Source organism: Anser anser (assembly GCF_964211835.1).
Source record: "Anser anser genome assembly, contig: SUPER_W_unloc_9, whole genome shotgun sequence".
Lineage (NCBI taxonomy): Eukaryota > Metazoa > Chordata > Aves > Anseriformes > Anatidae > Anser > Anser anser.
In genome coordinates, this window is record NW_028154223.1 from 499,030 (window position 1) to 520,935 (window position 21,906).

The window sequence follows — 21,906 nt, forward strand, 5'->3', positions numbered from 1 at the left end:
CACCCCCACAACAGTGTCCCCCATACCAGCCCACCCCTTAATTTTCACCCACAAGCTCTCCACTTGTCCTTCACCCTCCCCCAGGTGGAGCTGGGTACACTCTAATGGCTCCCTCACATGAAGGGCAACCCCACCCCCTCTCTTCCCCAGCCTGTCTTTCCTAAAAAGGACATAGCCCTCCATGACAGTGTTCCAGTCATACGAGCTGTCCCACCATGTCTCTCTGTGATTGCAACGAGATTGTGGCCCTGTGACCGAACACAGATCTCGAGCTCATCCTGTTTATTTCCCATGCTCTGCGCATTGGTATACAGGCACTTTAGGGAAGCAGCAGGCACAGTTACCCCTGGAGAGATGCAAGAAGAAGATTCCGGACGGGGTATCGGGATCATTACCTTCTCTGAGGAGCCCTCAGACAATCCTGTGGGAAACTCAGAGGTTTTTCCCTACTGTCTTCAACAGTGACAACTTCCCCCAGCCCTTCTCTGTCACTTTTAGCTCCCCTCCCTTCCCCCATCAAACCTAGTTTAAAGCCCTGGTAATCAGCCTAGAGAGCTTGCTCCCCAACACACTTGTGCCCTACTTGCTGAGTTGGAGTCCATCAGCAGCCCACATACCCAGCTTCTCAAAGGACTGCCCAAGATCAAAATACCCAAATCCTTGGTCCGGACACCACCCCCTCAGCCAGTCATTCACCTGTCCCGTCCTTCTCCTTCTTTCTGGGTCCCGGTCACCCAGCAGGAGGACAGAGGAGAACACTACCTGCACCCCCGATCCCTTCAACAACCTTCCCAGGGATGCAAAGTCCTTTTTAATATTACTCATTTTTCTAGTTGCAGCTTCCCGGGATCCAACCTGAATGACAAGAGGATAGCAGTCCTCCAGTTTAATGAGCCTTCCTAACATCTCTGACACGTACCCCATGAAGACAGCACACCTCTTTGGATAGGTTATCTGGGCAACAAATGGGAGCCTCAGTGCCCCTCAGCAAGGAGTCTCCGATCACTAAGACTCTCCATTCTTTTCTTGTGGCACTGGTTGTGATGCAGTGCCCCGTCCGGCCCTGATCCCTATGCTCAGTACTTCCCCCCATCTTGACACGCTTCTCAGGGTTGCTTCCCAGGTTTGGACTACTGTCTAGACCCTCAACCTATTCTTTTTCCTGCTTGAGAGCCTCAAATCTATTACCCAGGGACACCGTGGGTGTCGGGAGCAAATATCTCTTTCTGCTTCGAGCTGAGATGAGGGTCCAGCCCCTTTCCTCTTGTGGGTGGTCAAGCCCTCTGTCATGCATGTGATCAGCTGGGTCAGCTTCTACCCCTTGCAGGGACTTAGGAGAGGGCTGCTGGGCATCAGCAGGGGCAGGTTGACACCTCCTCTCTGTCACCCTCAGAGACTCCCAGGAGCCCCTCAGGCTGTGGATTTCTTGATGCAGCCCAGCCACCTGCTCGAGGAGTTCCTTAAGCAGAGCACACCTGCACCCATGACAGCCCTCTCTTCCCTCAGGACCCAGGTGGGTCTCCAGATTCCAGAGCTCCCCTCAGTCACCTGTCTGGACTGCCACTTCCCCCCTCAGGCGATCCACCTGAGTGCCCACATGGGTCCAGACAGGCAGCATCTCCTCCGTTTGGGTTGCCGCCTCGGACCGGCCACTGCGACGGGTGCCCACCATGGTGAATTCTAGGTGCAACGAGGCAGAGCTCCCCGAGGAGAAGAGAAAGGGAGGTGGGAAAGAGGGGAGAGGATCCTCCTCACACTCCTCCCTGCCCCGCCTGAACTACCTGTGCTAACTGCCAAGCCGATTCTGTTAGCGCACCCTATTTGCGGCGCTCCCTAGGGACTGCTTTTATAGCGTCAGGGGGTGGGCTGCCGTCACCCCTGGCTCCGCCCTCAGCACGTCAACGCCCGCGGCGGTACAAGCACAGCTCCTGTCTGCTCGGGGGGAGAGGGCCGGGGCTGCAGCTCTGACCAAGCGGCTCTGTTCCGCGTTATTGGGGGGGGGGGGGGGTTAGGGGTTGGCTCCGTTCGTCTCCCTGCCAGGAGCCCTCGCTGCAGCCGATCCGCGCGAGGTCCTCGTTGAAATGACTACTACTACTACTAATTTCACTACTTCCCTAGCCTGATTGGTTCAACACAGGTATGTGAGTCAGCACAGGCAGGCAGCAGGAGCAACCACAGACTTGCAGCTAAAATGCAAAGAGTAGATTTATTCTTGTTGCCTTACCAACCGGGGGATCCCTGAAGCAACACCCGAGCAGAGGCACATGAGCAGAGGCTCACAAATGGGGACACAGGAACTGCTAAACAGGGTCCATGCTAGGAGATCACCGGCATGCTAGTTTCGCCTGTTTTTATCAAGGGTTCATACAGGCGCAGTTTTTACCACTGTGCTGTGATCCTCACTGTACTTCTTTGATCTTCTCTGTACCAAGGCCAGGAGCACAAATGCGTCCGATAGGGTGCCCCGAGTCCACCAAACACCTATGTTATCTATGCACAGATGTGCTACTTGCCAAACAGAGCACAAACAGCATCAAGCATAATTTATATGTTTTCTACATTGCTGCTCTCCGGACTTTACGCACTCCCAGCTGCAAGGTCACTTGAGCCTATTTACAATCCTCCTTGCCAGTCTTCCTTTCTGATCCCATCCTCCTTGCCAATCTTCCGTTTTTAACCCATTCTTCCCAATAACAGGAAAACTTCTGGCCAAACAGAAAAGATAATTCAAGTGATTCCCTTTTTTTACCTCTCCAGGAGCAGGTTTTACCTGTATTTTAGGATTGTTTTTAAGGCACAACTCATACTTTTGAGTTATACTTTTTGCAATCAATAACATCTTAGTTCCAACAGCATATCTTTTGACACTCTCTACCAGAGCCTCAGCTCCCATATGGGTTTCTGGATAGACCTGAGTCATAAGTTGTCTCATTCTTTCTGGTGTAACAATGCATTGTTGGACAAGGCCCTGGGCAACCTGATCTAGTGGGTGGTCAGTGAACTAGTGGGCAGCCCCATGGCAGGGGGGTTGGAACTAGATGACCTTTAAGGTCCCTTCCAACCAAAGCCATTCTATGATCTGTGATCTATGATCAGTGCATTACTGGTAACTTCTTTTTCTTCTTGCATGTCATGATAAAATGTCTGTTCCGTTCGGCTATGTGTCCACTTGTATTGCTTCTGTAGTGGTGAGAGATTTGGAAAGTAGAATCTAGTGAAGTGAAATTCTGAGCTAAAGGGGAAAGGGATTGTAAAAAAAGACTCTTCATAAAATCTCATTGTCTTTTACGATGACCACTACTTTCTAAAAATAAACCAGCACTGAAGATTTGGCAACCACTCTCGGAGAGATTAGATCTTGCAATAAATATATTCTAAGACATCCTCCTCACCCCCCTCCCCACCAAGGGGCAGAAAGGTATTTGTGCTTTCAATTAAATGTCTTTTATGCCCACAGTCTTTTGAGAACCATTGTGAACAACTTGAATGTATGCATGAAGAGCACAGTTTAGGAACCTGGGTTTTGCATCTGTTGTGGTTTAACCTGGCCAGCAGCTAAGCACCACACAGCCATTCGCTCACCCTCCCCCCTCCCTCTCTGGGATGGGATAGAGAATCAGAAAGAAATGAAAGCCTGTGGGTTAAGATAAAGACAGTTTATTAGGACAGAAAAGAAAGGAAAATAATAATAATAATGATAATAGTACTACTACTACTAATGTGTACAAAACAAGTGATGCACAATGCAATTGCTCACCACCCGCTGACCAACGCCCAGCCTATCCCTGAGCAGCCGGTCCCCCCACCCCGGCCAGACACCAGTGTGTTATCAACATTATTCTCATCCTAAATCCAAAACGCAGCACCCTACCAGCTACTAGGAGGAAAATTAACTCTATCCTAGCTGAAACCAGGACAATATCCACCCCTTATTCCATACCATTTATGTCATACTCGGGTTACACCCTTTCCAGTACATTCCAGTTAATCACCACTTTTCATATATGTGTATAAAATGTCCACTGAGTTTGTGTAGTCCATGACTGACTTCGGGTGCCATCTGTCACAGCAGGCTTTTAGGGCAGAAGAGATGGTGTGTGATGTTGGATTGTCTCAAGTTAAAGCCTGTTCTCGTTCCATCACACCGCCATGCTTATCCAATTCTATCAAAATTCATTCATCATTACCTACGTGGCTGTTACTGTGATACCATTAATAGGGCATTGACATATAGCAATCATGGTAGTGATGACATACAGTATTTGATAATAATTAACATAATACAATTCAACTCATGGGCTATTCTCACCCAGTATTCAATCCCCTTGAGGTACACACCGGACCTCCCCATTCTTTTGCATTACCCACCAAGTGCATCCAGGTCCCTGAGCAAAAGCAATTCCATGAATGGGTTTGCCTTTTCCTGAGGCAGGAGTAGCCCAGACTGTTTTACCCAGCATGTTTCTTACGTGCACTACAGGAACTTTATCCCCTTCTACAGTGCGTAACAGGTTTGATTGGGCAGGTCCAGCTCGGTTGGCAGAACCCCTAGTGTTGACTAACCAGGTGGCCTTTGCCAAATGTGTATCCCAATGTTTGAATGTCCCAGCACCCATTGCCTTCAGTGTAGTCTTTAACAATCCGTTATATCACTTGGTTTTCCTGGAGGCTGGTGCATGACAGGGGATGCGATATACCAACCCAATTCCATGCTCTTTGGCCCAAGTGTCCATAAGGTTGTTTCGGAAATGAGTCCCATTGTCTGGCTCGATTCTTTCTGGGGTGCCATGTCTCCATAGGACTTGCTTTTCAAGGCCCAGGATAGTGTTCCGGGCGGTGGCATGGGGCACAGGATACGTTTCCAGTCACCCGGTGGTTGCTTCCACCATTGTTAGTATGTAGCGCTTGCCATTGCGGGTTTGAGGGAGTGTGATGTAATCAATCTGCCAGGCCTCCCTATATTTATATTTCAGCCATCATCCTCCATACCAAAGACGCTTTAGCTGCTTGGCTTGCTTGATTGCAGCACGTTTCACAGTCATGTATTCATGAGCAATAGTGTCCATGGTCAGGTCCACCCCTCGATCACGAGCCCACCTGTATGTTGCATCTCTGCCTTGATGGCCTGAGGTGTCATGGGCCCATCGAGCTATAAATAATTCACCCTTATGTTGCCAGTCCAGGTCCACCTGAGCCACCTCAATCTTAGCAGCCTGATCCACCTGCTGGTTGTTTCGATGTTCTTCAGTGACCCCATTCTTGGGTATGTGAGCATCTACATGGTGTACTTTTACAACCAGGTTCTCTACCCGAACAGCAATATCTTGCCGCAGTGCAGTAGCCCAGATGGGTTTGCCTCTGTGCTGCCAGTTGCTCTGCTTCCATTGTTGTAACCATCCTCACAGGGCATTTACTACCATCTATGAACCAGTATAGAGATAGAGAACTGGTCACTTTTCTCATTCAGCAATACCTAAAGCCAGCTGGATGGCTTTCACTTCTGCAAAGTGACTCGATTCACCTTCTCCCTCAGCAGCTTCTGCAGCTTGATGTTGCAGAACAGAGAGAGAAGCTGAGAAGTCCTTGGCTTAGTGTAAGCACTGCTCTGCAACAATTAAAACATCAGTGTGATATCAACATTATTGTCATCCTAAATCCAAAACACAGCACCATACCGGCTACTAGGAGGAAAATGAACTCTATCCTAGCTGAAACCAGGACAGCATCACAGCCAGGGTTCCTCTAGAAAGACAAAGCTTGCTCCTGGGAGAGTTGAAGATGGCAAAAATGTTTACCTGAAGTATTGCAGTCCTGACTGATTAGGGAGGAGAGGGGTGGCAGGACTTTAAGTGCCATCTGTTTCACCCAGAGAAGCAGAGAGTAAAATTCCTCAAAAGTGTTGGATTCTACTATCAAAGTGATGCTTTACAGAGTACTTAAGACCTAACATGTTGTGTGGAATGGATTTCTCCTTTCTGGCTTATTAACCTGTCATCTATCAAACTTTAAGACTGTCCTGCAAAACTTGCAAAGGACTTTTTAAGGCATGCTTCTCTCAGGTGCTTGCAAAGTCATTGAGAGGAAAAATAAAAATAATAAATGAAAGTTGCTGTGGCAGTAAGGTTCCCTTAACTTTAAGTGTGTGTTTACTTTTAAGGTAAAACAAAACAAAACAAAACAAAACAAAAACTGTAATGACATCTCCCAAAATACTTGGTAGGAATAAGGAGTTTCCTCTGCCAAACCTCTACTCTCATGCTACCTCAGTGGATCGTCTCAGTGGTGATACTTTAATGAATATTCATATCTGGTTTCATTCTCCTTCCCACACTTCTCTGGTGAGATGAATGAGAAGTTGCTTTGGGGATTCAAAGAGCACTAAATGAACTGAATTTTACATGCAGGTACATACAAGCAATTAGTAATCCTGTGTAACCAGACCTACTCTCTGTGCTGGAACTGACATATAAAGAGAAGTTTTAAAGCTGAAACATTGCAGATGGGATTTGAAAATTTTACTTTTGGTTTCTGTGGTATTATTAAAAGCAAAATTATAAAGTAAAGTGGGTCTTGAAAAGATGCTAAAATTAACAATTTCATTTGAACACGTTTACTGCTTTAAACTCGTGGCCATCTAGATACAGGATTAGAGTATGATATTTAAAGTATAAGAGTCCTTGTTAAGTGATCAACTTGGAATGATGTGGTTTGTGATTTGTTTAAAGTTGTTTTTTTTTCTCACTTTGTTGTTTCAGATTTGTCCAATATGTGCAGCGTTACCTGGAGGGGATCCTAATCATGTCACAGATGACTTTGCAGCTCATCTTACACTGGAACACAGAGCTCCTAGAGATTTAATATCCTTTCTTAAGCTGAGGGAAAAGGATTAGATTGTTCCATATGATAGCTGTAACTACTTCTGTAACTACTTGTTTTGACTTTTGTAGTCAAGTGGCTGCATCTGTTTTGCTTATTTTATAGAACTGGTGTTTGGTTTTTGGGGATCTGTATGTCTGAAAATACATATATATATATATATATAATCAGATTGTGAATGGGCTTTAGGTGTAGCTAGACAATGTCGGTGTGTGTTTGTTTTTGTTTTTGTTTTACTCCTGATAGCCAAGCCTTTTAAAGATGTTTCTGACACTAAGCTGCTTCTTTCTGCACTGCAGCATTTACCCTCATTGGTCTTTAGTTCTGATGCCATTTTTGTGTATGTGAAAGTAATCCAAATGCAGTAGCATATTATAGATAATTATGTGACTGAAAGCAGTAAAACACAAAAGTGAAAGGTAATGCAATAATTAATGTGTGCTCTTGGTAAGAACAACAATAAAAATGTGTAGATTATTTTGAGTATTTAAATACCTTTATTTCCTAATTTTGATGTTAAAATCATAGAATCATAGAATCATAGAATATCCCGAGTTGGAAGGGACCCATAAGGATCATCGAGTCCAACTCCTGGCACCGCACAGGTCTACCCAAAAGTTTAGACCATGTGACTAAGTGCACAGTCCAAACGCTTCTTAAATTCAGACAGGCTTGGTGCAGTGACTACTTCCCTGGGGAGCCTGTTCCAGTGTGCGACCACCCTCTCGGTGAAGAACCTCTTCCTGATGTCCAGCCTAAACTTCCCCTGCCTCAGCTTAACACCTTTCCCGCGGGTCCTATCACTGGTGATTACGGAGAATAGGTCAGCGCCTGCCTCTCCACTCCCCCTCGCGAGGAAGTTGTAGACTGCGATGAGGTCCCCCCTCAGCCTCCTCTTTTCCAGGCTGAACAGGTCCAGTGAGCTCAGCCACTCCTCATATGTCTTCCCCTCTAGGCCCTTCACCATCTTTGTAGCCCTCCTCTGGACACTCTCCAACAGTTTCACATCCTTTTTCTACTGTGGTGCCCAGAACTGCACATAGTACTCAAGGTGAGGCCGCACCAGCGCAGAGTAGAGCGGGACAATCACTTCCCTCGACCAACTAGCAATGCCGTGCTTGATGCACCCCAGGATACGGTTGGCCCTCCTGGCTGCCAGGGCACACTGCTGGCTCATATTCAACTTGCTGTCAACCACAACCCCCAGATCCCTCTCTGTGGGGCTGCTCTCCAGCGTCTCGTCGCCCAGTCTGTACGTATAGCCAGGGTTGCCCTGTCCCAGGTGCAGGACCCGGAACTTGCTTTTGTTAAACTTCATGTGGCTGGTGATCGCCCAGCTCTCCAATCTGTCCAGATCTCTCTGCAAGGCCTTTCCACCCTCATCCGAGTCTACAACTCCTCCAAGCTTGGTGTCATCAGCAAATTTGCTCAAAACACCTTCTAGTCCTACATCCAAATCATTTATAAAAACATTGAAGAGGACTGGCCCTAAAATGGAGCCTTGAGGGACCCCACTAGTGACCATCTGCCAGCCAGATGTGGCCCCATTTACCACAACCCTTTGAGCCCTGTCCGTCAGCCGATTGCTCACCCATCGTATGATGTTTTTGGTAAGTTGTATGCTGGACATTTTGTCCAGTAGGATCCTATGGGAAACTGTGTCAAAAGCTTTACTGAAATCCAAAAAGATTACATCAGCTGGTTTCCCTTGATCGACTAGATGGGTGATCTTATCATAAAAGGAAATCAAGTTAGTCAAACAGGACCTACCCCTCGTGAACCCATGTTGGCTGGGACCAGTGACTGCATTGTCCCCCAGGTGCGCTTCAGTAACTTCAGGGATAATCTTCTCCATAATTTTACCAGGCACTGACATGAGACTGACAGGCCTGTAGTTACCAGGGTCTTCTTTCTTGCCCTTCTTGAAAACTGGCACATTTTCCAGCTTCCAGTCAACTAGGACCTCTCCAGATTCCCAAGATCATTGAAAAATAATTGAGAGAGGTCCCGCGATGATGTCAGCCAGCTCTTTAAGCACCCTGGGATGAATCCCATCTGGACCCATGGACTTGTATGGATCTAGGTGAAGCAGCAAATCCCGCACATGTTCAGGGTCGGTTGGGAGTTTGTCATTCCCACCGTCATGGTCCTCCAGCTCAGGGCACCCTGGGTCCCGAAGCCCATCATCAGCATTGAAGACAGAGGCGAAGAAGGCGTTAAATGTCTCCGCTTTGACTATGTCCTTGTCTGTGAGGTGACCTGCCCATCAAGTAGCGGACCTATGTTTTCTTTGGTTCTCCTTTTTCTGTTCACATATCTAAAAAAAAACTTTTTTATTGTCTCCCACAGACATGGCCAGCTTCAACTCTAGTTGGGCTTTGGCCACACAAATTTTCTCCCTACAAACACGAACAGTGTCCCTGTATTCCTTCCTCGTCACCTGACCCTCCTTCCAGCAGCCTTACACTTTCTTCTTTTGCCTAAGCTCCAGTAGAAGATCCCTGGTCAGCCAGGCCGGCCTTCTGCCCCGCTTGCCTGACTTCCGATATTTTGGAATCGCCTGATCTTGTGCTTTTAGGAGGCAGTGCTTTAAGACTGACCAGCACTGATGGACGCCAATGCCTTCAAAAGCAGTTTCCCAGGGGACCTTGCTGACTAGTTCCCCGAGCAGCCTGAAGTCTGCTTTCCTCATATCCAGGGCTGAAGTTTTGGTGGCAGTTTTCCTTCTGTCACCATAAATTCTAAACTCAACCACTTCATGGTCACTATGACCGAGACAGCCGCCAATTGACACGTCCCCCACAAGACCCTCTCTGTTCTCCAGCAACAGATCTAGGAGGGCACCTTTCCTAGTTGGCTCCCTTAGCACCCGCACCAAGAAGTTATCATCTAGGTGCTTTAGGGACCTCCTGGACTTGCTCGTGTCAGCCGTGTGGTGAGCCCAGTTGACGTCCGGCAAGTTGAAATCCCCCATAAGGACAAGGGGAGTTGATCTCGAGGCATCTCTTAGTTCCTCAAAGACTAATTCATCGGCGTTGTCGTCCTGGCCAGGTGGTCTGTAATAGACTCCCACAGTGACATCCCCTTTATTTGTTCGTCCCTTAATCCTTACCCAGAGGCTCTCAACTTTGCCATCGCCAACTTCAAGTTCCACACAGTCCAGCTCACGCTTCACACACATCGCCACCCCCCCACCTTGCCTACCCTGCCTGTCCCTCCTGAAGAGCCTGTAAAGACTGACCAGCACTGATGGACGCCAACGCCTTTAAAAGCAGTTTCCCAGGGGACCTTGCTAACTAGTTCCCTGAGCAGCAAATCCTTATGTCTATTGAGAAATGTGCTCTGCTTAACATGCATCATCAGTTTAAATTACCTAGTATAAAACTTTGATCCAGAAGGCAGAAAATCCATCCTGACATTTTTTAAACATGATAAAAAGCCTGAAGAAGATTAATTTGCTGCAAGCAGCCCTGGGTGCCTTGGGTTCAGATCTATAGGTCTGACTGGCACTGTAGCTTTGGTTGCGTTATACGTAAAACGTTGAATCATTATTCACCTAGTAAATGTTTTTGCTGTTTAATACTTGATAGCAAATGACATTGATAACTTCTTGATACTTGATATACTTGATATACTTGAATACTTGATAGCAAATGACTTTCCTTAACTGCTTGTTTATGATGAATCTAGCGGTGTTCGACATGTACGTAGAATGTTTCACCCAGGCCGGGGTTTGGGAGGCCCTCGTGCACGTAGATCAAACATGCACTTTACTAGCAGTTCCACTGGTGGGCTTTCATCTTCTCAAAGTTCATATTCTACAAGCAATAGAGAAGCCATGGATCCTATAGCTGGTAAGAGCTGTAACCACTGATTTTAGCCCAGTGTCCTTCTTAAATAGACTTTTAAATAAAACCCAAGATGATAATAGTTGCTTTGTTTTTCTGTGTTTTGAAGTTGAAAGTGTATATATGTTTCCCACTGTCATCGTACTTGATGGGTGTTTACTGATGAACAGTATCCTTGATTGGATTGTCTACCTGGAACTTCTGAAGCAAAAACCACTGCCCCTTTAGCTTGTGCTTTTAAATTCAGAGACTTCTAGGCTCATTCCCATGACTGACCTGTTCACAGGTGGTATAAAAGAATGGTTGAGGTTGGAAAGGACATCTCAACATAATCTAGTCCAACCCCCTGCTCAAATAAGGTCAGCTAGATCAGGTTGCCAAGGACTGTGTCCAGGTTGGTACTGAATATCTTCATGGCTGGAGACACCACAACCTCTCTGGGCAACCTGTTATGGTATTTGACCACCCTCACAGTAGAAAAGTGTTTTCTTGTTTTCAGATGGGTTTAATTTGTTTTAATTTTGACTCTTGTTCTGTCAGTGTACACTACTGATAAGAGTCTGTCTCCCTCTTCTTCATTCCCTCCCATCAGATATTTATAGAATCATAAAATGGTTTGGGTTGGAAGGGACCTTAAAGATCATTTAGTACAACCCCTCTGCCATGGGCAGGGACACCTCCCATTAGATCAGGTTGCCCAAAGTCCCATCCAACCTGACCTTGAACATTTCTGGGAAGGGGCATCCACAACCTCTCTGGGCAACCTGTTCCAGTGCTTCACCACCCTCAGAGTAAATAATTTCTTCCTTATATCTAATCTAAACCTACCCTCTTTTAGTTTAAAGCCATTACTCCTTGTCCTATCCCTACACTCCTTGGTAAAAAGTCTTTCTTCATCTTTCTTATAAAGTCCCCTTTAAGTATTGGAAGGCTGCAATAAGGTCTCCCTATAGCCTTCTCTTCTCCAAGCTAAACAACCCCAGCTCTCTCAGCCTTTCTTCATAGGAGAGGTGTTCCAGCCCTCTGATCATCATTGTGTCCTTCCTCTGGACCCACTCAAACAGGCCTATGTCCTTCTTATATTGGGTGCCCCAGAGCTGGTTGAGTGTACTCCAGGTGGGGTCTCACAAGAGTGGAGTAGAGGGAGGAGAATCACCTCCCTCGACCTACTGACCATGCTTCTTTTGATGTAGCCCAGGATACAGTTGGCTTTCTGGGCTGCAAGCGTACATTGCTGGCTCACGTTGAGCTTCTCATCAACCAACACCCCCAGGTCTTTCTCCTCAGAGCTGCTCTCAATCCATTCTCCACCCAGCCGGTATTTGTGCTTGGGATTGCCCCGACCCAGGTGCAGGACCTTGCACTTGGTCTTGTTGAACTTCATGAGGTTCTCATGGGCCCACTTCTCAAGCCTGTCAAGGTCCCTCTATGATGGCATTCCTTCCTATTTAAGTGTCATCTGCACCACACAGCTTGGTGTCTGCAAACCTGCTGAGGGTACACTTGATCCAACTGTCCATGTCATTAATAAAGATGTTAGCCAGTACCAGTCCCAATACAGACCCCTGAGGGACGCAACTCATCACAGATCTCCATCTGGACATTGAGCTGTTGACTGCAACTCTTAGAATGCAACTATCCAGCCAGTTCCTTATCCACCGAGTGGTCCATCCGTCAAATGTATGTCTCTCCATTTTAGAGACAAGGATGTTGTACAGGATGATATCAAATGCTTTGCACAAGTCCAGGTAGATGACATCAATTGCTCTTTCCTTGTCCACTGATATAGTCACTCCATCATAGAATGTTGCTAGACTGGCCAGGCACAAATTGCCCTTGGTGAAGCCATGTTGGATGTCTTGAATCACCTCCCTGTCTTCCATATATCTTAACATAGCTTCCAGGAGGGAGGATCTTTTCCATGATCTTTCCAGGCACAGAGATGAGGCTGGTTGATTGGTCAGTAGTTCCCAGGGTCCTCCTTTCTACCCATTTTAAAAATGTTTGTGATGTTTCCCTTTTTCCAGTCACTGAGGACTTTGCCTGACTGCTATGACCTTTCAAATATGATGGAGAGTGATTTGGCAACTACATCAGCCAGTACCCTCTGGACCCTGGGATGCATCTCATCAGACCTCATAGACTTATTTATGTTCAGGTTCTTCAGGTGGTCTCAAACCCAATCTTCACTCATACTGGGAGAGACTTCATTACCCCAGTCCCTGCCTTGAGGTTCAGGGACTTCAGAGATGTGGGAAGAGTGATTGCCAGTGAAGACTGAGGTAAAAAAAAATAATTGTTGAGTACCTCAGCCTTCTCCATGTCTATTGTCACCACTTCTGCAATCTAATTTATCAGGGGGGTACATTCTCTTTAGTCTTCCTTTTCTGGCTAATTTACCTGTAGAATCCCTTCTTATTATTCTTTGCATCCCTTGCCAACAAGGTCAGCTTCAGCTGTGCCTTGGCTTTCCTGATCCCATCCCTACACATTCGGGCAGCATCCCTATACTCTTCCCAGGCCACATGTCCCTGCTTCCACCAGCAGGTCCTTACTCAGCCATGCTGGTCTCCTGCTTTCCCTGCCTGATTTCTTACATGTGGGAATGGAGGGCTCTTGTGCTCTATGAAAAGTGTCCTTAAAGAGCTGCCAGCTCTGAACAGTTATACACATCGATAAGATTTCCCATTTAAGCCTTCTCTTTTCCAGTCTGAAGAGTCCCAGGTCTCTTCACCTCTCTTCATATATATGTATGTATATATTTTTAAATGTAGTTGTTTCTAACCACTGTTACCTACTTCAATGCATCTAACTTTAATTTGCTGTATGCATAGAGGTGTTTATGGAGGAAATTAAGAATCTTATTTTTTTTAGCACAAACTAAGTGCTGTACTTGGGTTCATCAAGATGAAATTAGCTCAATTGGAATATTATTGATAGACATTTAAAAATGTAAACTGAGCACATCAGATTAAAGTTTGAATGTTAGGCTTGCTGATTTTTAGGTCTTTAAAGTCTTTTTAAATTCTTAAGTAATTGTATTTTTGTAAGCATTTTGTGTCATATTTTGGATAATTTTAGGAGAATTTTGAAGGGCAAGATGTCTCATTTTTAACTTCCAACAATCATGCAGGCATGTTTTTAAGATTTACAGATATAATCTGTAAGTATGTGTTGAGTTTTGTAATTTTCAAGAATAATTTCTCTATAAAGATTTTTTTAAATGACCAAGAAATTGGTTTATAAAAGTTCTATAATTTCTTCTAATGCAAAATCTTAATGGCATCAATATTACACTGTTATGGAGAAAGATGATAAGTTTCAGGAAAACTTCAGAACTTCCTGCTGTTATCTGCCTTTGTTTCAGTTGCTGGAAGGGCATAAATGTTTAAACTGGAGCTTCTCATTGGGCTGTGATTCCTTGAAAGGCAGTGAGCCAATTTAAGAACACATCACTCTTGAAAGAGGAAGCCGCAGCTCTACCCTCCCTCTTTCTATAAGCATAGTCCCCTTGCCTCTGTTGTGCTGGCTTGAGTATTCTTCAGGCCCTCTGTGAACTGATTTAACTCATTGAAATGGCAGAAAAAAATAATAGAATAATTTAGATTAGAATGGACCTCTGCGGGTTGTCTAGTCCCAACCCCTGCTCAAAGCAGATCTGTTTTGATCAGGTTGCTCAAGGCCTCATTCAGTTGAGTTTTGAATGCCTCCAAGGACAAAGATCCCACAACCTCTCTGGACAACATGTTCTAGTATTTAACAACCTTCATGTTTAAACAACCCTTTAGATGTAATAGGAATTTCCCATGTTTCCTTCTCTGACTCTTGTCCTATTGCTGTATACCTCTGAGAAGAGTTTGGTTTGGTCTTCTCTATATCTTCAATTGGTAGTTTCAGAGTAATTTCAGACAGAAATAAGATTTCTTCAAAAGTAGTCTCTTCCGATCTGAACAAACCCAGTTCTCCCCACTCTTTCCTCATGTCCTGTGTGTTCCAGCCTCCTGATCATCTTGGTGGCCCTTCACTGGACTTACTCCATTATGTCCATGTGTCTCTTGTCCTGGGGAACCTAAACTGAACACAGCACTCTGGATGTGGCCTCGACAGCGCCAAATAGAGGGGAAGAATCGCTTCCTGGGACCTGCTGGCTGCATTCCTACTAAAAATATTGCAGCAAAAGAGGAAAAAAAGTTTTCTTTTGTCTTAGTGAGTTAAGTTAGGTCATGTGTCTGAAAAGCACTAGAGTTCATGCAAGAAGGGGGGATGTTTGTGTGTCCTGGAGTGCAATGCTTATTACTGTTACAGTGGATGTTAGTGCAGCTCAGTTAAATGTGAAGTGAGTGCCTTGGTTTCAGCCTCACAAGGCCTTCTCATTTAGGAGCATAAAAGGTGTAATAAAATGGCATTCCTTTGAGTCTTGTCTTTTTTTTTTTTTTTGGTGGAACTTATTTATTTATTTACTTCTTTATTTGCATTTTGAGAATGTAGTGCCATCTGGTTGGGTGTCTATCTCATACCAAGCCTGTGTCTCAAGCTCAGATCTGTTACCGGGGTACAGTTAAGCTATACTCAAAGTGATTTTTTTCAAAGTGAGGATAAGTACAGCTGTCTTGCTTGACAGCGTTATTAGTCTTCCCTTTTTATTGGGGTAATAATTAGTACATACTACCAGAAGTTAGAACTTGTGCTCGTAACAGATCTCTAAACATTATTTATTTTTCTCTTTGTTGTAGTTGTCAGTAATTAATGAAATAAAATATTATTGGTAGCTAATCTTGATATGATTAGCTGTGCTGATTAAAAGTGACTTGAGCGTTTACTGTTTGCATTCCAAGAGTTCCTGATGAAAGAGCTACTGCACTGGGCTTTATTCCCCTAAGAAATGCCTAGTTTCAAAGGTTTATATCTTGAAAGTAAGATGGAAGGAATTTTTTTATGACCTATAATAACGCCTTGTAGCTTTAATGAGGGTTAGGTAGATGGGGAACAAATTAATCTTCTGTCCTCCTTGCATCAAACACATCAAAGTAGTACTCACAAATTTGTTTGGAATATAATCTGTAGTAAATGCAAGTAAATTGTACTGAGTTTACTGTAGTAAACTGAGCAATAACTTATTATTAACATTTATTTTAGGAAATGCTTAGCATGGACAGAATTTGTCGGTATTGAACTTTGGAAGAAAGCATTTCATGCCATATTTTATTTATTTATAATTGTTATAATTTCTTTATTTCCAGCAGAGGTCAAAAGTCACACAAAAAAAACCCACTGTGGTCAAATATTTTTTAATGTCATACAGCCTTTGAAAAAGCTTTCTGAACTATATATTTTCTAGAAATGTCTGAAAAGAGTCTCTGATTTTTCTGTCTTTCTGCAACACAGCTACCCTCTGGAATATGTATTAAAGGTGGATTTGGGGGGGAGAATAAAACCACCAACTGAAGTGAAAAATGAAATGATTTCTTAGTAACTATTTTGACTCGAAGATAACATTTTAGAAAATTGTTGCACAGGATATTGCTTATAGGATATTTCTCATAGGTTGACTCTTATTGGTTTAAAAAGCTTTAAGCTTTGAATCTATGCACAGTTCTTTACTCTAGATGAGTCTTAATCTTCCTTGCCCTATGGGTTTTGAGATATGGGATGCTTGTAATGGATAGCCTATGAAGCTTTCCAAATCAATATGATTTGTTCATTAATTTCATTGATGAAAGGTTTTAGAAAGCAAAAGAATTGATATACTGGTATTCAGGACATATTTATGTTGTTGCATGGTATGTATTTAAGCAGATTTCACTGTAGAAACTTTTCTCTCTTCTGGCAGAGCTTTTATCTCAGTTATCAGGCGTGAGACGTTCTGCAGGGCAGCTCAGTTCTTCTGGCCCTTCTGCTTCTCAGTTACAGCAGCTGCAGATGCAACTGCAGTTGGAGCGACAGCATGCTCAAGCAGCAAGACAACAACTGGAGACTGCACGCAATGCAACTAGACGCACTAACACAAGCAGCATCCCCACCACTCTTACACAATCTGTAGCAGCAACCAATACATCTAACACAGAAAACATTCAACAGACTATCCAGAACTCCCAGTTTCTTCTTACAAGGTAATTTATTCTAGGGGTTTAACTCCTGCCATTTCTGTTTTCCTAGTCCCTGTTACAGAGTTCGGTGAAACTACTATGTGTTTAGTTTGGTATGTGCTTTAGTATAGCAAAGTAGGGTCTTTAACTGCAGGTAAATATATCCCAGGATTAACAGGCCAATCAGTGAATTGTACAGAATACGCTGATGTTAGAGGTCAATAGCTGTTGCAGAATATCTGTAATTCATAACTCAATGTAAAAGAAAAATATTTCACACTTTAGTGCAGCACCATTAAAAGCAGTAAACTTCATCCACTGAATTGTTTTTAAACTTGATTGCTCTGTACTTAAAGATGTGGTAGTAGCCTGTGCTTTGTCAAAATATCAGAATAACATTAAATAGCACATGTTGTGTACTGTAATCATAAGAAATGTGATGTGTTGACATTTTTCAGTTTATGTGCAGTTAGGTATTTATGCACAAACTTATAATACAGTCACAAAAATTAAATAGAACCACACCGTTAGGAGTAAAGCAAAACCAAGGAAATATTATCTGAGTAGTAGTTTGTAGCTGGCCTGAAGGGAATTCTTCTATTTTCAGAAAACCAACTCCCAAGAGTTGGCTGCAGAAATAATGCATGGAGTCTTAGTGTTCGTGAAAGTGAGAGGCAGTCTCACAGGCATGCTGCATTTCATCTATGTGTCTAGGAATGTATTTAAAGCTTTAGACTGGAATATGGATTAATTGTTTTCTGCAGGCCTTGGAAAGGAGGTTAGTCTTATAACTTGAGCTATATAGCTGTATGAGTTGCTTACAGTTTCAGCCATGGAACTTCTTCTGAGAGATCCCTAATGAAGTTTGTAGTTGAGATACTATGTTTTTGTTTCCATTTGCAACATCTCCTTTTCAATCCTGCTGTGTGTCTGCTCCTAGGCAATGAATAAATATTACTTGCTGTTTTTCAATTTCAAGAGAAACATAAGGAATATTGCTTTACTAAACTGTGCTTGTTTACCCTACTACTTCTGATAAAACAAGAGCATTTACAATAATATGTTTCAAACTTTTATGCTGATAATGTTAGGGGAGAGATATTAAAAGGTATTGTTATTTAATAAGAAATCTTTAATTAAGGCTGAAGGTCAAACACAGGTTTATATATAAAATATTTTGGATCAAAAAAGCAAATAAGGAACTTACTATTAATAAGCAGAATACATAGCTGTTTCAGAAAGTATAGTTAGATCCTAGAGTTCCTCTATAGAAGAGTTGCCCACACTTATTCCATCTCTTTTGGGAGGTTTAGAATATTGATTTTCAAGATTCAAATGGGGGTTTTGGGTGTTTTTTTGGGTGTATGTTGGGAAAGAGCACAGATAATTAAACAGTTGCTGTGTCTAGATACCTGGGTTGGAACAAGTTATTGCTGTCATGCTTATTTTTATCTAAACTCATAATAATATCTCAATCCAAAACTTTTTGAAAATAATAACTTTAATGAAAGTATCTGAAAATGTCAGTCATTGATCTTGTGAGCTGGGATAGAACTGGAGTAAGTTCCTCAAATCCCTCTGAAGGGTAAGAAACTTTGGAAATGGCTATTTTTTCCTTCAGCCTTAGAATCCACTTCTGTGATATTTTATAGTAACTAGGAGCAAGTTTGTTAAATGTCTGTATTCTTGTTGCATTAGGAGTGCCAGGCATTGTCAGATATGCACGTGTCAAAAGTGCAGTAGTACCTAGGCTGTTTTCAAACGGAATGATTTTCAGATGTTATTCAGCATGCGTCAGTCCAACTGTTAGGCTTAGTAATATCATCAACAAAATGGGCTGTCACTAACTGCAGGTCTTCTCTCTTTCTGTGCTGCTATGCAGGTTGAATGATCCTAAGATGTCAGAAGCAGAGCGTCAGTCAAAGGAAAGTGAACGGGCAGACCGTAGCTTATTTGTTCAAGAGCTTCTACTATCTACTTTGATGCAGGAAGAAAGTTCCTCCTCAGATGAGGATGAGCAGGGAGAAATTGCTGATTTTGGTGCTATGGGCTGTGTAGATATTATGCCTCTAGATGTTGCTTTGGAAAACCTAAATTTAAAAGAGAATAATAAAGGAAATGAGCCTCTTCCGCCTCCTCTTTGATGGCATCCCATTTTGCAGACAATGTCCTCTGTGCTGTATTTGCCAATGAAATTGGACAACAACTATCTTGGGTTTGTTTTGGTGATTGTAATTTCAGGTCTGTTGCTCTTGTTACACTGTGTACATTCAAAGGAAGAGAGAAAAGATAGATATGATAATCATTTCCACTTAACCAATTTTTACTTTTAGCAGGTAAATATAGGTTGCAGTGCAGAGAAAAAAGTTCTGTGTCCCGTAGCTTGACATGCAAAAAGCTCTCCTAATACTCCACATTCAAACTGAAGGGGAAAAAATGAAAAATCTCTAATGAAGCTGCTGTGTGTATTTATGACTATTAATGAATAAAAATTGCTTGGATGGTTTACCTTAACTACTGCATGATGTTTTTTGCAGCGTGCATGAGTTTTAGTGACCTTGTCATTTAAAAAAAAATAAAAAGTGCAAGTAGTAAAAGTATAAAATCCCAAAGCTTTCCCATTATTCAAAGATAATGTGACAAAAAAGATTAATACTCACTAGCAGTTTGTAGCGATGAAGTAGCCTTTGAGTAACATATGACCAATGACCTTTTCTATGTACTCTCCCTGTGTATTAATGCAAACTCTGCAGTGGGCTATATTGTTATTTCCAGGGTGTGGTGTTTTGCTATATTGTAACCACTATGATGCCCTGTTAGCCATCATATTCATATGGAATTCAACTTTTTATACATCGGTAGGAGACAAAAAAAAAAACACACAAGGGCCACTGCTTGGAATCTACCACAAAGAGCTTATGTGTGCCCTAAAAACAAATTTCATTCATCATTCTTTAAAGCTTTCTGTTCTGTGTTTAATTTCTTTTAACTGTTAAATATACTTTATTTAGGTGTAGATGATGCATATATTCACTGCTGGGGGAGGGGGGGAATTAACCTGGAATATGTTATCTTAGTTCTAAGTCTTCACAGTCCTTATCATTTTGAGTTATTTATGTATTTGCTTCATAGCTTGCAGAGACTTCTCAGTATCAGGAAAGCTTGAGGATTTGATTCCCAGATATCTCCATATGTTATAATTGAATTCTTAATGCTAATTTCCTATTAATCTTTATTTATTGGGTTTTGGGGTTATATTTCTGACATAAAAAAATAAAGCGTTTTTAATTGAGTCATGCCACCTACTTGCCTATAATGTTAATCCTATATGCTTTTAAGTTAGTTTTTGTCTTGTGGGGTAGACCTCCTTTGAACATTCTTTAATAGTTTTATATCTGTCTTATATTGTGGTGCCCAAAACTGCACACAGTACTCAAGGTGAGGCCGCACCAGTGCAGAGTAATGTGAGACAATCACGTGCATCCATCAGCTAGAAATTCTGTGCATAATACATTCCAGGATATGGTTGGCCCTTTTGGCTGCCAAGGCACACTGTTGAGTTATAAACAACTTGCCATCAACCAAAACCCCCAGATCCCTTTCTGTTGGGCTGCTCTCCAGCCTGTCATTCCCCAGTCTGTATGTACATCCAGGGTTGCCCCTTCCCAGGTGCATCATCATTGGACTAGGGAAGTGATTGTCCCCCTGTACTCAGCTCTGGTGAGGCCGCACCTCGAGTACTGTGTTCAGTTTTGGGCCCTTCACTACAAGAAGGACATCAAGGTGCTCGAGCGTGTCCAGAGAAGGGCAACAAAGCTGGTAAGGGGTCTGGAGAACAAGTCTTACGAGGATCAGCTGAGGGAGCTGGGGTTGTTTAGCCTGGAGAAGAGGAGGCTCAGGGGCGACCTTAATCACTCTCCACAGGTACCTGAAAGAAGGCTGTAGAGAGGTGGGGATTGGTCTATTCTCCCACATGCCTGGTGATAGGACGAGGGGGAATGGGCTAAAGTTGCGCCAGGGGAGGTTTAGGTTGGATGTTAGGAAGAACTTTACCGAAAGGGTTGTTAAGCATTGGAATGGGCTGCCCAGGGAAGTGGTTGAGTCACCATCCCTGGAGGTCTTTAAGAGACGTTTAGATGTAGAGCTTAGTGATATGGTTTAGTGGAGGACTTGTTAGTGTTAGGTCAGAGGTTGGACTAGGTGATTTTGTAGGTCTCTTCCAACCTAGATGATTCTGTGATTCTGTGAAAAGAAGCGTGGTCAGCAGGTCAGAGGAGGTGATTTTCCCCCTCTACTGTGCTCTTGTGAGACCCCACCTGGAGTACTGTGTTCAGTTCAGTTTCTGGATGAAAAATATGAAAAAAAAATAATAAGAAGGGATTCTATCCGTACGTTGGCCAGAAAAGAAAGGCCAAGGAGAGTGTACCCCCTCTGATAGACAAGAAGGGAGAACTGGTAACAACAGACATGGAGAAGGCTGAGTTACTCAACAACTTTGCCTCAGTCTTCACTGCCAGTCAGGCTTCCCATGTCTCTCGTTTCCCTGAAACTGTAGATCAGGGCTGTAGGAGCAAAGTCCTTCCCACTGTAAGCGAAGAGCAGGTTCAAGATTACCTGATGGAACTCCAGTTGCCCTGGGCAACTGGCTGTAGTGGGTAGCATCACTACCTATGGCAGAGGGGTTAGAAATAGATGATTTTTAAGGTCCCTTCCAACCCAATCCATTCTATGACTCTATAATGCTAAGATTCTATGATTCTATCTGTTAGGTGATATAGTGATGTAGCACCACACAGCCGTTCGCTCACCCTCCCCCCTCCCTCTCTGGGATGGGATAGAGAATCAGAAAGAAATGAAAGCCTGTGGGTTAAGATAAAGACAGTTTATTAGGACAGAAAAGAAAGGAAAATAATAATAATAATGATAATAGTACTACTACTACTAATGTGTACAAAACAAGTGATGCACAATGCAATTGCTCACCACCCGCTGACCAACGCCCAGCCTATCCCTGAGCAGCCGGTCCCCCCACCCCGGCCAGACACCAGTGTGTTATCAACATTATTCTCATCCTAAATCCAAAACGCAGCACCCTA

The 21,906-nt window shown here is 43.4% G+C and overlaps 1 protein-coding gene across 2 annotated transcripts in view; it reads left to right on the forward strand.

The window, feature by feature from the left end:
• The window catches only part of LOC310888973 (E3 ubiquitin-protein ligase KCMF1-like), a 118,738-nt gene extending 98,627 nt beyond the window's left edge, over positions 1 to 20,111 (forward strand). For both annotated transcript variants that reach the window (XM_083852686.1, XM_083852685.1), the window contains exons 4-7: positions 6,756 to 6,857; positions 10,556 to 10,730; positions 16,555 to 16,834; positions 18,693 to 20,111. In XM_083852686.1, coding sequence (XP_083708812.1) covers positions 6,756 to 6,857; positions 10,556 to 10,730; positions 16,555 to 16,834; positions 18,693 to 18,954 — 819 coding nt within the window. In that variant the 3' untranslated portion in view covers positions 18,955 to 20,111. The remainder of the gene's footprint in view (positions 1 to 6,755; positions 6,858 to 10,555; positions 10,731 to 16,554; positions 16,835 to 18,692) is intronic.
• The last annotated feature ends 1,795 nt before the right edge of the window (positions 20,112 to 21,906 follow it).